Source organism: Panthera tigris, chromosome C1, assembly GCF_018350195.1.
Source record: "Panthera tigris isolate Pti1 chromosome C1, P.tigris_Pti1_mat1.1, whole genome shotgun sequence".
Classification (NCBI taxonomy): domain Eukaryota; kingdom Metazoa; phylum Chordata; class Mammalia; order Carnivora; family Felidae; genus Panthera; species Panthera tigris.
Genome location: NC_056667.1, coordinates 78,326,100 through 78,342,374, shown reverse-complemented (window position 1 = coordinate 78,342,374; position 16,275 = coordinate 78,326,100). Strand labels below are relative to the sequence as shown.

The 16,275-nt window shown below is 37.4% G+C and overlaps 1 protein-coding gene across 5 annotated transcripts in view; it reads right to left on the bottom strand.

Moving 5' to 3' along the window:
- Window positions 1-15,868, bottom strand: part of MTF2 (metal response element binding transcription factor 2) — an 80,194-nt gene extending 64,326 nt beyond the window's left edge. For 4 of the 5 annotated variants that reach the window (XR_006221701.1, XR_006221702.1, XM_007073411.3 and 1 more), the window contains exon 1: window positions 15,583-15,864. Coding sequence is in view for 2 of the 5 variants with exons in the window: in XM_007073411.3 (XP_007073473.1) it covers window positions 15,583-15,587 (5 nt within the window). In the remaining 3 variants the exon portion in view is untranslated. Of the gene's footprint in view, window positions 1-15,582 lie in introns of all 5 variants that reach the window. The other variant, XR_006221703.1, reaches the window with a different exon arrangement.
- Between the last annotated feature and the right edge of the window lie 407 nt (window positions 15,869-16,275).

Sequence of the window (16,275 nt, the reverse complement as noted above, 5' to 3'; positions counted from 1 at the left end):
TTCTCATCCTTTCACCAATAAACTTAAAAAAGCACATTCCATTAAATCCATTATAAGTTGACTATCCTGATTAGTGTTAACAACTGAATCAAAGACCTCCAAATGACCAAATAAAGACAATGCTCTAGTTTTAGTATTCACTGTACCCAATCTTTGTGTAATAACTAATAGTCATGACCTTTTACTCGAAATTTACTTCCTCTGGTTTCTGTGATAGCTATTCACCTGTAATTACTTCTCCCAACTCTCTGATGTTTCCGTACTGACTCTTCCTCTGCCAACCCTCTAAATGTTGGAGTTGTCTAGGGATCCCTCCTCTTGTCCTACATGTTCTGCTTGTCTTAAACAGTCATGTTCTCCTAATGTTCAGTTAATTTTTATATGTTAACAATTTCTAAATCTCCAGCCCCATCCTATCTCACAAGCTTCAGACCCTGATAGCCAACTGCCCACTAAACATCTCAACCTGGATTCCCCCAGCACCTTTAACTTAACAAAACTGACATTTTCTTCAAATTCCTTCCCTTTTTCTAGTTAATGCCACTACTAAATTAATGCCATTACTGTCTGACCAGCTCTTAATCCAGAAATGTAATCCTTGATTCCTCCCTTTTCCCTGACCTTCCAAATATTCACCAATTCCTGCTAATTATATCTTAAAGATTACCTCTCAAACATCTCCACTGCCTTATTTCAGATCATTATCAGCTCTTGCCTGCACTATTACCATATAGTCTCCTAACTGATGTTCTTGCCACTGACCACATCCTTTAAATAATGCACTTTCAGTTTGCACTATGGAAAATGTGTTTTAATCACGCTTTTGCTTAAATAGCTCCAATTGGTTGGTCCTACTACTTAGACAAGTCATTAACTAAAGGATAATTTTCACATTTTTAACTCTATGAAATGTAGATCTGTATTATAATTGGTGGTATCTTAAAAGCACCAACTAGCCAAGCAGCAGGAGCAAAGCACTCATTACTACACTAAAAGCACCAGCATCAAAATTTAGATAATGGGTGCTGGAGCCAATGGGAGGAAATATTTAAGAAAATACTGAGGGGGCGCCTGGGTAGCTCAGTCGGCTGAGCGTCCGACTTCAGCTCAGGTCATGATCTCACCGTTCATGAGTTCAAGCCCTGCGTCGGGCTCTGTGCTGACAGCTCGGAGCTGGAGCCTGCCTCAGATTCTGTGTCTCCCTCTCTCTTCCCCTTCCCCACTCATGCTCCGTCTCTGTCTCTCAAAGATGAATAAACGCTAAAAAAATAAAAAAATAAAAACTTCCCCTCTTTTTCGAAAAGAAAAGAAAAGAGAAAAGAAAATAAAAGAAAATACTGAGACATCTTTTATTCCTACAGAAACCATGGGGTACCTGGGTGGCTCAGTCGGTTGAGCATCTGACTTCGCCTCAGGTCATGATCTTGTGGTTTGGGAGTTCAAGCACCACGTTGGGCTCACTGCTGTCAGCAAAGAACCTGCTTCAGACCTTCTGTCCCCCTCTGCCCCTCCCCCACTTGTGCTCTCTCTCAAAAATAAATAAAAATTTTTAAAAAAATGTTTATTCCTACAGAAACCAAATGATTGTCAAGAGAAAGTGAGGTACACAGTAAATGAGACATGTTCATCTGGTTTCCCACAGTGAGAATCGAGGGTAGACCTGCTGTAGTTAACTATAAATCTGCAATAGAGCCCAGCACCAATTTTTATACAATTACTTTAATTCCCACACAGATTAGCTCAAGAAATACTGTCACCAATACTCACGATGACACAAAATTGACACCATGAGGAAACTGTGCTACAAAACTGAAAAAGTGATTCAGAATCCACACACACGCGAAACTACTAGAAGAAACCAGCAAAGCTGGAATACAAATTAATATACGACAATCAAATGCATTTCTAAATACTACCAATGAATAATCTGAAAATGAAATTAAGAAAAAAATTCATTTGCAATATCACCAAAAAAGAACAAAATACTTAGGAATGTATTTAACAACAACAAAAAAAGTAAACATTGTACAATGAAAATTACGTAACAAAGAGTAAGCAATTAAATACAACCTATGTAATTGGAAAAACGTCTCAGGTTTCTGGATGTTAAATATTGTTAAGATGGCAAAATTTCCCAAATCAATCTATAGATTCATTATAGTATCTGTCAAAATCGCAGCTGCCTTTTTTTTTTTTTTTTGCAAAAACTGACAGATTGCTCCTAAAATTCATATAGAAAAACAGGAAACCCAGAATACACAAATAACCTTAAAAAAGAAGAAAACCAAAGGACTCAGACTTCCCTGTTTCAAAAGTTAATACAAAGTAACAGTAACCAAGACATGATGCAGGTGTAAAGGACACATAAAAGGAATAAAACTGAAAATCCGGAAACAAATCCTTACATTTATGTTCAACTGACCTTTAAAAAGACTGTCAAAACAGTTCAATAGGAAAGAAAAGTCTTTTTAACAAATGGTTCAGAGAAATTGGTATTCACATCTAAAAAAAAATTAAAAATGAAGCTGGACACCTACCTCACATACAAAAAATGAAATGGATCACAAACTAAATATAAGAGCTAAAACTATATAATTCTTAGAAAGATACATAGGAGTAAAAAAAAAAAAAAAGAAAAATACACAAGAGTAAATCTGTCACTCTGTGTTAGACAACATTTTCTTAAGTATGACATAAAAGGCACAAGCAAAACAAGAAAAAGAGATATATAAGACTTCATCAGAATTAAAGATATTTATGTTTCAAAGGACATCATCAAGTGAAAGAACAACCTAAAAGAGCAGGAGAAATTGCAAATAACACACCCAAAAAGGGACTTATCACCATGACACATAAAGAACGCTTACAACTCAATAATGAAAACATAAATAATCCAATTTTTTTTATTTTTTGAGAGAGAGATGGTGAAAGGGGGACAGAGGATTGGAAGCAGGATCTGCGTTGATAGCAGAGAGCCCAATGTGGGGCTCGAACTCATGTATCATGAGATCATGACCTGAGCTGGTCCAACACTCAACCAACTGAGCCACCCAGGAGCCCCAATAATCCAATTTTTTAAATAGGCAAAGACCTTAATCAACTGTTCTCCAAAGGTGTACAAAAGGCCAATTACTACATGGAAAAGATGCTCAACATCATTAGTCATCAGGGTAATGAATATCAAAACCACAATGAGGTACCACTGCACACCCTAGGATGGTTATAAGCAAAGAGACAGACAAGTATTGGTAAGGATGTAGAAAAACTAGAACCCTCGTAGTTGTTGGTGAAACTGTAAAAGGGTGCAGGCAGGCTCTTTGAAAAAAATCTGGCAATTTCTCAAAATGTTAAACACGGAGGTGTCATGTGACCAGCGATTCCACTCCTAGATTTGTATCCAAAACAAATGGAAACACATGTCCACACAAACCCTGTAAATGAACATTCAAAGCAGCACTATTTATAACAGCCAAAAAGTAGAAACAACCCAAATGTCCATCAACTGATGGATGGATTAACAAAATGAATATATGTCCATGCAATGAAATATATTTTGGCCATGAAAAAAGAATGAAATACTGATACATGCTGCAACATGGATATAGATGAAAACATTGTGTTAAGTGAAAGAAGCCAGACACAAAAGGCCACATATTATATGATTCTGTTTATGTGAAATGTCCACTGGCAAAATATAACCAGGAAGTAGTGGTTGCCAGGGACTGGAGAGAGAGAAGGGGGAAATGGGGAATGAATGCTAAGTGGTATGAAATTTCTTAGGGGGTAAAAAAATGTTCTAAAATTAGACAGTAGTGATGATTACATATTGGGGGGGGGGAGGAGTAATCATTAAATTGTATACCTTAAAAGGGTGAATTATAATGGCATATGAAATACCTCAATAAAAGTTTTATTTTTTTTAGTGACTCAAAAGAAGACTTTTAACAAGAAGTCATCTTAAGAATACCTTAACCCAATGTATTTCAATTATACTTTCCTTTTTATAAGAATGACATATTAAAAAGCTGCCTTACAAGTGGCATAAAATAAAAACTTTACATGGTAAGTAGTGTTCCACTTTAATTAGCAGGGTTCTTTATTTCTTAGTAATACAACAAATAGTATATCTTGCAACTGATGGCATCTGTATTTGATATGATATAGTGTTTCCCATAAAGCTGTAATGAGTACCTTGGCAGGAAATGTTTTTCATTTTATGTAATTATTTTAATGTAAATATTAAGAATATATTCAACCCTAAACTGATGGGTTACTGCTTAGAATGAAGCTAAGTGCATTAAAGTTAACACATATTAAAAAAATAAATAACAGAGATGATAATCCAATATGGCAAGAAATAATGTTGGCAACAAAATTACTTAAGTTAGGAAATATATAGGTCAAGAATATAATCTAAAACCCTTCAAAATATGAAATGCTTTCACAAGCTAACCTCTCTCATACAATCTCATTCTCACTCCCCAATACTCCAATCACAATTAATTATTTCTCATTATTCCTGAAGGATGAGGTCGTCAAGAAACAGATCATAAAGGGCTTTATCTGTAATGACTGGAATTTATAAACAAGTACTTCTCAATCTTTTTTTCCACTTTGGCCCCAACCTCCTAAAAATCTCCATTAATAACAGCAACTTAACAGGGCATTAGTTCTCTTTGGTTTTGTTGCGGCAGTTTTAGTAGATTCCACATGTGAGATCATACAGTATTTGTTGCTCCGTCCGACTTACTTCACCTAGCATGATGCTTTCAAGATCCATCCATGTTACTGCAAGTGGTAAGATTTCATTCTTTTTTATGGCTAAATAATATTGCTCTGTACACTTATACCACATTTCTTTATCCACTGACCCATCAGTGAACAACTAGGTTGTTTCCCTATGTTGGGTATTGCAAAAAATGCTGTAATGAACATGTGGATGCACATATTTTTTTGAGTTAAGTGTTTTCCGTTTCTTTAAATAAATACCCAGAAGTGGAATTGCTGGATCATTTGGTAGTTCTATGTTTAATTTTTTGAGGAACTCCATACTGTTTTCCATGGTAAGTGAACCAATTTACATTTCCATCAACGGTACACAAAGGTTCCCTTCCCCCCACACCCTCACCAACATTTGTTATTTCTTGTCTTTGATAACAGCCATTGCAAAAGGTGTGAGGAAAAATTACTTTTAATTAATAATAATAAAAGAAAACTTCCCAAGGCCAAAAGGAAATAGGAATCTTCAAAACAACTATATTTCCAAAATATTGATTTTTAAAAACCTTAAATTCACAGGAAATTGCATAACACTAAAAACAGAAGAGCACAAGCTTCCAAAGAGAAAATTCAAGTTACCTACAAAAAATCAGACTTATGGAGCACCTGGGTGGCTCAGCCGGTTAAGCATCTGACTTCAGCTAGGGTCATGATCTCACAGTTCAAGAGTTCAAGCCTCACATTGGGCTTTGCGTTGACAGCACAGAACCTGCTTTAGATCCTCTGTCTCCCTCTCTCTGCACCCCCCTCAAAAATAACAAACATTAAAAAAAAAAAAAAAAACCAGACTTATAATTCTATGACTTCTTAAAAGCAACACTGGATTCTAGAAGACAATAGAGTAATGCCTCAAAATTGTGAAACACTTCATGCAAACTAGAATCCTATACCAACCAAATTAAATTTTTAAAAAGGAAAGCATTTAAAATAAGTTTTAAGATGTCAAGCCAAAACTTGAGGGTTTGGCTCTAGCAAAATGATGAAGTACCCTCTAAGAAAGTAAAAAACATGGGATGCAGGAAATAGTGTATCCAACACAAGAGATTAACATAGGGAAGTCTTAGATGACAGCTATGGAAAAGACCTAGAGAGCAACCAATCTGGATTAAAAGGAGAAAGAAGACTCCCAGTGAGAGATGTTTGAGGGAAAAGAAGGATTTAACAAAACTAGACAGTGTAAGACAGTAGAAAAATGTATAGACGAGACAAAAGCAGAGATAAAGTATTACAAGAAAGCAACTGCAATCATGGTACTATCTGGCTCTGTAATATACTACTTGGAGAATAATATTAACTTGGTCAAAATAATGAAAAAGCTATTTATTAATTTTCAACCTTTAGAAACAACCTATAAACAAAGCATGGAAAATTACAGTTAAGAATTTTAAGGGGCACCTGGGTGGCTCAGTAAAGCATCCAACTCTTGATTTTGGCTCAGGTCATGATCTCACAGTTTTTTAGCTCGAGCCTTGCATCGGGCTCTGTCCTGGCAACAGGGAGCCTGCTTCAGATTCTGTCTCCCTCTCTGCCCTTCCACCACTGTCTCTCAAAATGTTAAAAAAAAAAAAAAAAAAAAAAAAAGAACAGAATGTTCAAAGTTATCAAATTTTAAAAATATACAAGTACAGATGACAAAAATTGAGAGATGGAAGGAGGAAGAGAAATGAAGGCAAAGGCAGGGACTTTAATACTCACCTTATAAAGGGGAGAAATAAAATCTAGAGTTGATGGAATAAGAAAAAAAACCTAAGTTTAAAGTTATAAAAGTAACCAATAGAAAAGCCAAAAATTGGAAAGGGGAAAAGAGATATAGGGCATATTTAACAGAATCTTTATCACAGCAAGAAAGCCTTTACATGGCAAGATGTCTAAAATGAATAACAGTAGTGTAAAGGTATTATTTAATATTATAGAGGTAATGACCAGAACAAAGGAACATAACACTTAAAAATTAAAGTACAGGTGCCTGGGTGCTCAGTCGGTTAGGCACCTACTCTTGATTTCAACTCAGAGCTTGGATCTTACCATTTGTGGGACTGAGCCCCAAGTCGGGCTCCACACTGACAGCATGGAGCCTGCTTGGGATTTTCTCTCTTCCTCACTCTCTGCCTCTCCACCACTCACACTCTGTCCCTCTCTCTCAAAATAAACAAATAAAATTTTTTAAAAAATTAAAGTAATGACTCTTTCTCAAAGCAGGACTCAGGAGGCCTGAAGTCTAGCTGTTCCTTTTAAGCCATTCCCCTTCTGTATTCTTCGGTATTTTTAGTCAAATACATGCATTATTAAAGGAAATTTTCAAGTGTTTAACATAAATTAAAACTACCATTAGAAATAAGATAATGAGAGGTGCCTGGTGGCTCAGTTGGTTAAGTACTCAACTCTTGATTTTGGTTCAAGTCATGATCTCACAGTTCAGTTTGTGAATTCAAACCTCACACTAACAGCAGAAAGTCTGCCTGGGATTCTCGCTCTCCTTTCTCTCTCTCTCTCTCTCTCTCTCTCTCTCTCTCTCTCTCTGCCCTTCCCCCGCTTGCGTGCGTGTGCACGTATGTGTGCGTGTATGTTCTCTCTCTCTCTCAAAATAAATAAATTAAAAAAAAAGAAAGAAGACAATGAAACAGGCATTTTTGGTAGCTGTCTGGGTGACATAGATTACCTTTTAAATTTTAATATTTAAATTTTCTACAGAGTGTATGTATATAAAAAAATACATCTTATTGATAAAGCTGTGAATGGGAGCCTAGTAAGTTGAAACTTTTCTCAAAAGTGATGTCAGTGTCTTCTGATGTGAAGACAGATTCATTTATAATTAAGTTGGTAGATGTGAAGATAGAACTGGAAGCAGGTCATGTCTGAGAGACACAAATTTTTTCTATGAAGAGACAAAAAATCTGCTTAAGAAGAGGCCAGGAATGCTAAACATCATGTAATGCATGAAACAATCCTAACTCCCTAAAGAAACAGTAGACTACAGTAGCAATCTAAAGGTATGGTCCCTGGGAATCTACAAAGTCTACAAGGTCAAGCTAGTTTTAAAATAATATTAAGAAATTTTATTTGCCTTTTTCACCCTCATTCTCCCCATAAGTTTAGAGTGGGATTTTCCAGAGACTAAATAATATCTGATGATTTCACTCTAAAGACTAAAGGTATGTGAACATGTGTATTCTTGTTTTTATATTTTCTCAGTTTCAATTACTAATACAGTAAATATTGAGAGAGATAACCCACATAAAAGTTCTTGGGATCCTCAATAGTTAAGAATGTAAAGGGGTCCTGAGTCCAGAAAGTTTGAGAATCACTGCACCAGGACATACTGTAAGACAAACCTAAACATTTTTTTAAGTTTATTTATTTTTGAGAAAGAGAGACGAGCCTGAGAGAGCAGGGGAGGGGCAGAGAGAGGGAGACAGAGGATCTAGAGAGCCCAACACGGGGCTGCACTCTAACTCACGAACCACAACATGACCTGAACCCAAGTCAGATGCTTCACTGACTAAGCCACTCAGGCAGCCCCTAAACATTTTTTAAGTTTGCAAATAGCCACTTTTGTTTGCTCCTCTCTAACGAGCAGCAATAAAACTCTTAAAACTAAAACTTCAAATAGCTTCATATTCTTCAGCCTGTTTTTGAGAAACAAAAATCTGAAAGATGGATTTAGACAACTGTCAAAAGTGGAAAAGACTGTGAAAGTTAGAGAAAAATAGAAAAAGGGAAACTCAGAAGAAACTCAACTGTGAGAAGGATTCCATCCTCCCTAACAATTCTCATCATTAACCTAAGGGAAAAACACTGCCCATTAACTTTGATTACAATCTAGAATCCTTATTTTAGTTTTATAAAGCACCTGAAAAGTCATTTACTTTCATGATAATGAAAAAAAATCCCTCTTTATAACATCCCTAAAATGATCATCTAGCCTCTTTTTAAAACACTTCCCTGAACAGAGAATTTTTCTCTCACAACACCTAAATGCAATTTTTTATTTTATTTTTTTTTAATTAACATCCAAATTAGTTAGCATATAGTGCAACAATGATTTCAGAAGTAGATTCCTTAGTGCCCTTACCCATTTAGCTCATCCCCTCCGACAACCCCTCCAGTAACCCTGTTTGTTCTCCATATTTGAGTCTCTTCTGTTTTGTCCCCCTCCCTGTTTTTATATCATTTTTGTTTCCCTTCCCTTACGTTCATCTGTTTTGTCTCTTAAAGTCCTCATATGAGTGAAGTCATATGATTTTTGTCTTTCTCTGACTAATTTCACTTGGCATAATACCCTCCAGTTCCATCCACATAGTCGCAAATGGCAAGATTTCATTCTTTTTGATTGCCAAGTAATACTCCATTATATATACATATACAACATCTTTATCCATTCATCCATCGATGGACATTTGGGCTCTTTCCATACTTTGGCTATTGTTGATAGTGCTGCTATGAACATGCGGGTGCATGTGTCCCTTTGAGACAGCACACCTGTATCCCTTGGATAAATGCCTAGTAGTGCAATTGCTGGGTCGTAGGGTAGTTCTTTTTTAGTTTTTTGAGGAACCTCCATACTGTTTTCCAGCCTAAATGCAATTTTATACAACCTTTAACAGTCCACAAGTTACCCAGACTACAAAGTTCCACTAACTACTTTATTAGCCACCAATTTAAAATATCTTAAGAGTGTGATGAGAACAGTACTAAAATATTTCTCTTTTTCATTTCAAGTATGAAAAATATGCCTATTATTAACTAGTCTTCCCTTTGTACAGCTCTTAGTGATGTTTTAGCAAGAACTGGTAAATTTCTAATCTTGACCCTAGAACAAAATTTAGCATTTCTTAACCCTGGCTACAAAACAAAATCAAGAAAAAAAATTTTTTAAACACAAAAATATATAAAACCCACCCTGAACCTGGAGTTTGGAATCTCTAGGGTATGAGTTCTAATAAACTGGTTTGGCTGGTTTGGGTTTGGGTTTTTCAGCTCTACAGGTCAATTCTGGTACTTATCAAACATCAATTAGAACTATTAGGACAGATCAGCAATTCATCAAACATCCCAGGGTGTTTTCAGTGCATAGATTCATCATAGGTGGGCGGGTCTCTTGTTCTATGTAACAAACAACTCTCCTGCAAAATTATTTTCAAATAAATATTATACAATTATATTATACCTAGAGTTTATTAAGTATTTTCTTCTTTATTTTCCTTCTTAACCCTGCAGCAATCCTGTGAGCAATACGGGCAAGTAACATCTCCATTTAATAGGTAAAAAAAAAAAACTAAAGCTGCTGCAGAGTTACCAGATTAAAAGCATATCCTGGGGCGCCCAAGTGGCTCACTCAGTTAAGCGACCTTGATCTCAACTCAGGTCTTAATCTCAGGGTCATGAGTTGAAGCCCCATATTGGGCTCCGTGCTGGGTGTGAAGCCTACTTTAAAAAAAAAAAAAAAAAAAGTATATCCTTATCTTCTGAGTATATATTCAGTACTCTCTCCACTAGACTACTGTCTTCCCATTTCACCAATACCCCAGCACAACGAAAAAAGTTCTTGAGAGTTTTTTCTGAAATATAAACTTTACTAGCAAGGATGGAGAAAACCCAAAACTCATATTTGGATTGTTTTTATCACCTGGCTGACTGAAACCAAACAAATTCAACCCATTCTTGCGATGCATGTCCTGGTCCAATTTTTTCCCCTTATTTTTAACTTAACTTTTTTAGTTTGAGATAACTGTAAATTGACACACAGCTGTGAGAAAAAATACATTCCGTGCAACTTATACCCAGTTTGCCCAAACAATAGCATCTTTAAAAATCTCAGAATACCAGGGGCGCCTGGGTGGCTCAGTCGGTAAGCCTCCGACTTCGGCTCACATCATGACCTCGCAGTGAGTTCGAGCCCCACGTCAGGCTCTGTGCTGACAGCTCAAAGCCTGAAGCCTGCTTCGGATTCTATGTCTCACTCTCTATCTGCTCCTCCCCCACTCACACTCTGTCTCTCTCTCTCTCTCTCTCACAAATAAACATTAAAAAAAAAAATCTCAGAATATCAGAACCAAAATATTAACATCAAATCAGTCAAGACACTAGTATTTCCATCATCACAAGGATCCCTTGCATTGCCCTGTTCCCCTAATTTTTAAATTCCTGATCTTAGGCATTATTTGGAAGTATATAATCATTAAGCCCTTACTCAATTTTATCCATTCGAAATACCAGAAATATCTTCGGAAGCCATGAAAAAAAACTTTATCTCACAAAGTACTGGTGGTCAGGATTGTTACAACACAAGATTTTTAGGCTACTACTATAACAATATCCCTTGCAGAATGGAATTTTCAAGGTAAGACCCCAGTTGTAGCTTTATGAAGCAAAATTTTTAAAAAATTTTAACTGACATGCATACTTCTTTTTAATTTTAATTTTTTTTAAGAGAACAAACATGAGCGGGGGAGGGGCAGGAAAGGGGAGGGAGAGAAAGAACGAGAGAGAGAGAGAGAGAGAGAGAGAGAGAAAATCATAAGCAGGTGCCACACTCAGTGCGGAGCCCATCACAGGGCTCGATCCCACAACCCTGGGATAAGGACCTGAGCTGAAATCAAGAGTCAGACATTCAACCAACTGAGCCACTCAGGCGCCCCCTGACATGCACACTTAATGATTCCATTTATATGAAGTTCTAGACAAAATAAATCTAAAGTGAAAAAAAATCAGAAATTGTTGCGGCAGAAAATAACTAAAAAAGACTACATGTGAGATTTCTGGGAAAAAAGAAATATTCTATACCCTGATAAGGGTATAGGTTACACAGGTATATCCATTTGTCAAAACTGTACTGGCATTAGGCAGTATTTTCTTAGATATGACATCAAAAGCACAAGCAAAACAAGAAAAAGGGATAAATTAGATTTCATCAAAACTAAAGACTTTTGTGCTTCAAAGTACACCATCAAGTGAAAGAACAACTCAAAGAAAAGGAGAAAATAATTGCAAATCACACACCCAAAAAGGGACTTATCACCAAAACACAAAAAGAACACTTAGAATTCAGTAGTGAAAACATAAATAATCCAATTTTTTTAAATGGGCAGAGGACCTTAATCAACAGTTCTCCAAAGGTGTACAAAAGGCCAATTACTACATGGAAAAGATGCTCAACATCATTAGTCATCAGGGTAATGCGTACCAAAACCACAATGAGGTACCACTGCACACACACCAGGATGGTTAGAAGCAAAGAGACAGACAAGTATTGGTAAGGATGTAGAGAAACAGGAACCCTCATAGTTGTTGGTAAACTGTAAAAGGGTATAGGCAGGGTCTTTGGAAAACAGCTTGACAATTTCTCAAAATGTTAAACACGGAAGTGTCACGTGACCCAGCGATTCCACCCCTGGATTTGTATCCAAGACAAATGGAAACACATGTCCACACAAACCCTGTAAATGAACATTCAAAGCAGCACTGTGTAGCAGCACTACAGCCAAAAAGTAGAAACAACCCAAATGTCCATCAATTGATGCATGTATCAACAAAATGAATATATATCCATACAATGAAATATATTTTGGCCATAAAAAGGAATGAAGTACTGATACATGCTGCAACATGGCTGTAGCCAAAAACACTGTGTTAAGTGAAAGAAGCCAGACATTAAAGGCCACATATTATATGATTCTGTTAATGTGCAATGTCCAGGACAGGCAAAATATAAACACAGAAAATAGATTAGTGGTTGCCAGGGGTAGTAGGAGGGAATAATGGAAAGTGACTACTTATGGTCACACATTTCCTTTCAGGGCTGATGAAAATGTTCTGAAATTAGACAATGGTGATGGCTGCACAACTCTATGAATATACTGAAAAATCAGTTAATTGTACCTTAAAAGCGTACATGTGAATTACATACATATAAATACAATATATGCATAACTCAATAAAGCTATTACTTAGAAAGTATACAGTTAATATATGTAAATTTCACCTTTAAAAAGCTTCTTAAAATAATTATGGAGTGGAGTGTGCATAGAAGTATAGATGAAACAAGCATGGATACAAAAAAGTTTATTATAGTATTCTGTTCACTTTGTATGTTTCTACATTTTCCTTAATAAAAAGCTTTAACTGATGTATAAAAAGTTTTTAAAAAATAAAGTAAACTGTATTTTTATTTCCTTTGTTTGACAAAGGAAATAGAATCGAGAAGTTGCTACCTTCTTCATTCTTTTGCAGATAGGACCGAAGACTCCATGTGAGACAAAAATGAAAAGTACTTCATCTTAAAAATGTACAAAGAGAATTTCAATCCTAAGTTTCAAAACAGTTCCTTACTCTTGAGTTCCTGTGGTTTTCATGGTTAATACATGAGACAATTCCTAATAAATGGGTGTAGTAACTCCTAATACTATGCTATCCAGTACAGCAGCCACTAGCTACATACAGCCATTTAAAACTTAGTTTTAATGAATTAAATTATAAATTCAGTATTCCGTCACACCAGTTATATTTCTAGTGTTCAACATCTACACGTGGCTATTGGCTACCATAGTGGATAGAGCAGATATAGATCACTGCCATCAGTGGAGAAAGTTCTATTGAACAGCACTACATGAATACGTAAAAAATATCCACAAGGAAACTTCCACATTCCAACTTAAGGTTGTTATACTGCATTTTACTGCAATAACCAAATCCTGAAAAACAAGGAAAACAAAGCATAAAAATATCGACCAAAGAATATCATTCATGGAAGTTTACACTAAAACAGCAGTTAAATTTCACTTTCAGAACCACCCAGCTACAGATGTTGGCCATGACAACTCCTCAGAGGCAAATTTCCCCATCTGTTAAAATAGATTATTACTATACTGCCAGTTTCCTAAAGTCAGATATAAAGATTATGCTGAAATACGAATAAAGCAAATTACCCTTCCAGTCAAGGATCTAATGAAAGGTGTAATCAATGACATCAAAGAATTTATGATCCATAGCAAAATACACAGAATAAAATTCCCTTCCAAACTGAGCTTTGAGGCAAACATCATAATTAAAAGGATTATTAAATATATTTTGTTTCATCCAGAAAAGAAGTTTAACCAGATGATTTCTGTACTTCTCGTTCTACAAATGTGTGCACATTTCATCCTGATTAGGTATAGATTTCCGTTAATGCCCACTAACATGAATATGCAGTATCAGGAAACAGGTGCACTCTTAATTCAAATATTTGAGAATATTTTTAGTACTTTACAAAAAAGTGGTGAGCAAACTTAAAATGTGAATTGGAATGTTTTTATATTTAGGACCCAAAAACACAAAAACAAAATTTCACTTTGTATTCCTTCTCAAGCTATCACTGCAAATGGTTGGAGTGTGAATAACATTCTAAATATCAAGAACAGAATACTTTTTTTTAAGAAATTTAAAATCAAAATCAACTCTTTCCTTGCCAAGACTACTGGGCACCTAAAGCTCTTAGTCAAAATGGCTCCGTGTAAAGCATTTTCAAGCCTTTGAAAAGGTCACTTAAGAATGCAAGTACATTTTACTTTATCCTCATAAAATTCTTTTAAATTCAGTCTTTGCAGTCCACTGCTCCCCTCCCAAAAGGAATTCTCAAGACAGAATGAAAACCTGTAAATTGAAACCAGCCTGTAGGCAAGGTATACAGAAGAGTCACATGGAATCAATATGAAGGAGAAAGTTACTACTACCGGAGCATCTGGAGTCAAATTAAATCAAGCACTAATTACATATTTCTAGTTCTGTACTGACCTCACATGGAGCTTTCTTACATTATACACAGGCCTACCTAGGTCTGCATATCTGAATTTGTAAGTGGTTCTATCTTTAACCAAAGTTAAATGTTTCAAAGCACAGAATAACATACAGTATCCCCTTCCCCATTGTTCACGAACCCTCTTCTCTGTTCGTCAAATCACCCCGATAAATCCATCTGTTCCCTCTAGTTGCTTCCAAAGAAAAATTCTAGCAACCAAAGGCACCAGATTGTAAAACACACACTCAGAGTTAAGAGTTCTGGCACTACCAAAATATGTTAAGAAATCTTGGCAAATTAGTTAAAATCCCTTGAACCGTATTACCTCAGTTGTAAACATGAATAATACATATCTACCTCCGAGCAGGGATAGGAGTTAGAATTTATTGTGTGCTCCAAATATAAGGTGTCTTTCCCCCATCTCACACTTTCCCTCCTACTTCTCCCCTTTAAAGCTTTCAGGGTTTGCTTCCAGCCTCCACTTAATTCCTTATCCTCGTTACTCCATCCTGCTCTTCTTACTCTAGCCCCTTACTCCAATTCCATACAATTCCACCACCCTCTCGTTCCAAGCTGCTACTTCCCTTTGCGCCCCCTAAGGTCCCAGGCAGCCCCTTCATTCAGCTCCCCACGTCTCCCACAGTCCGCATTTCCTAACGGCTCCTCCCCTCGGTTCCCCACCCCCTCATCACCAGGTTCATCCTGCCCCTCCAACCGTCTCCCGCCCCCAGGTTCCTTCCTTCCCCTCCAAACACAGCTTCCCCGTCTCAACGTTTCATCTTGGTCCTCCAACCGACTTCCCCAATGCCTTGTTCGCTCCCTATTTTCTCCAACACCCAACTGAACACTCCATTCTATCCATTCTTTTCAACGTATACATAAACGCAAGGGACCCAAATAAACACACTAGAGATCCCACCCCCACCTCGATCCTCCATCTTTCCCTTTTATACTTGCTTCCTTTCTTCCTTTTCCCCCCGCCCCCACCTCCTCCGGAAGAGCCTGGTTCCCAGGCCAAGGTCTCTCACCTCATTCGGTCACTTCAGTGGTGCCAACCGCTTCATACAGGAAAAAACAACCAATCACGTCCCCTTGGGCGCTTCCCCTGCGAGTCCAAGTACTTACTGGGCACCCGCCCCACCGGGCACCCCGCACATGCACACGCACAAACCGAGGTCCTGGGGACGAGGGTTGAGAAGAGTGAGCCTTCTCACACCGGCCTCAAACACAGACCACTTCGCTACAGCCCTTCGCCATTTTGGTTTCCCGCGGACTGCCGGTGCATTCTGGGAGCGCGGAGCGACTCTGGTGCCGAATGGCAGCTCTCCAGGGCTGCGAGGGGGCGGGGACTGTGCGGTGAGCGCGGAAGAACACCGCGCCCTGCGTCCCTGGCCGAAGCTGAACAAAGAAGGACTCTTTAACGTAGCAGTGGGGCTAAGTCCTTCCGCCGCCGGCGCTAACACAATAGTGATCGCTGCGCTCCCGGCCGTCGGCTGTGTTAAGTGTGCCTCTCTTATAAAGAAGAGCGTCGTGTCCAGTCTTCACCGTGCGTGGGTGTTTGTTTTTTTTTCCCTGAAAAATGCGACCGTGATCTCTACATCTTGCCTTGCCAATTTCCTTTCATTACCTTAGATAAGACACGTTTCTTCTATCTTCACTTGAAGCCTGCTGTTCGAATTTCCTTCAGCGAGGAAACCCTGGATGTCAGGATTAAATTTTGC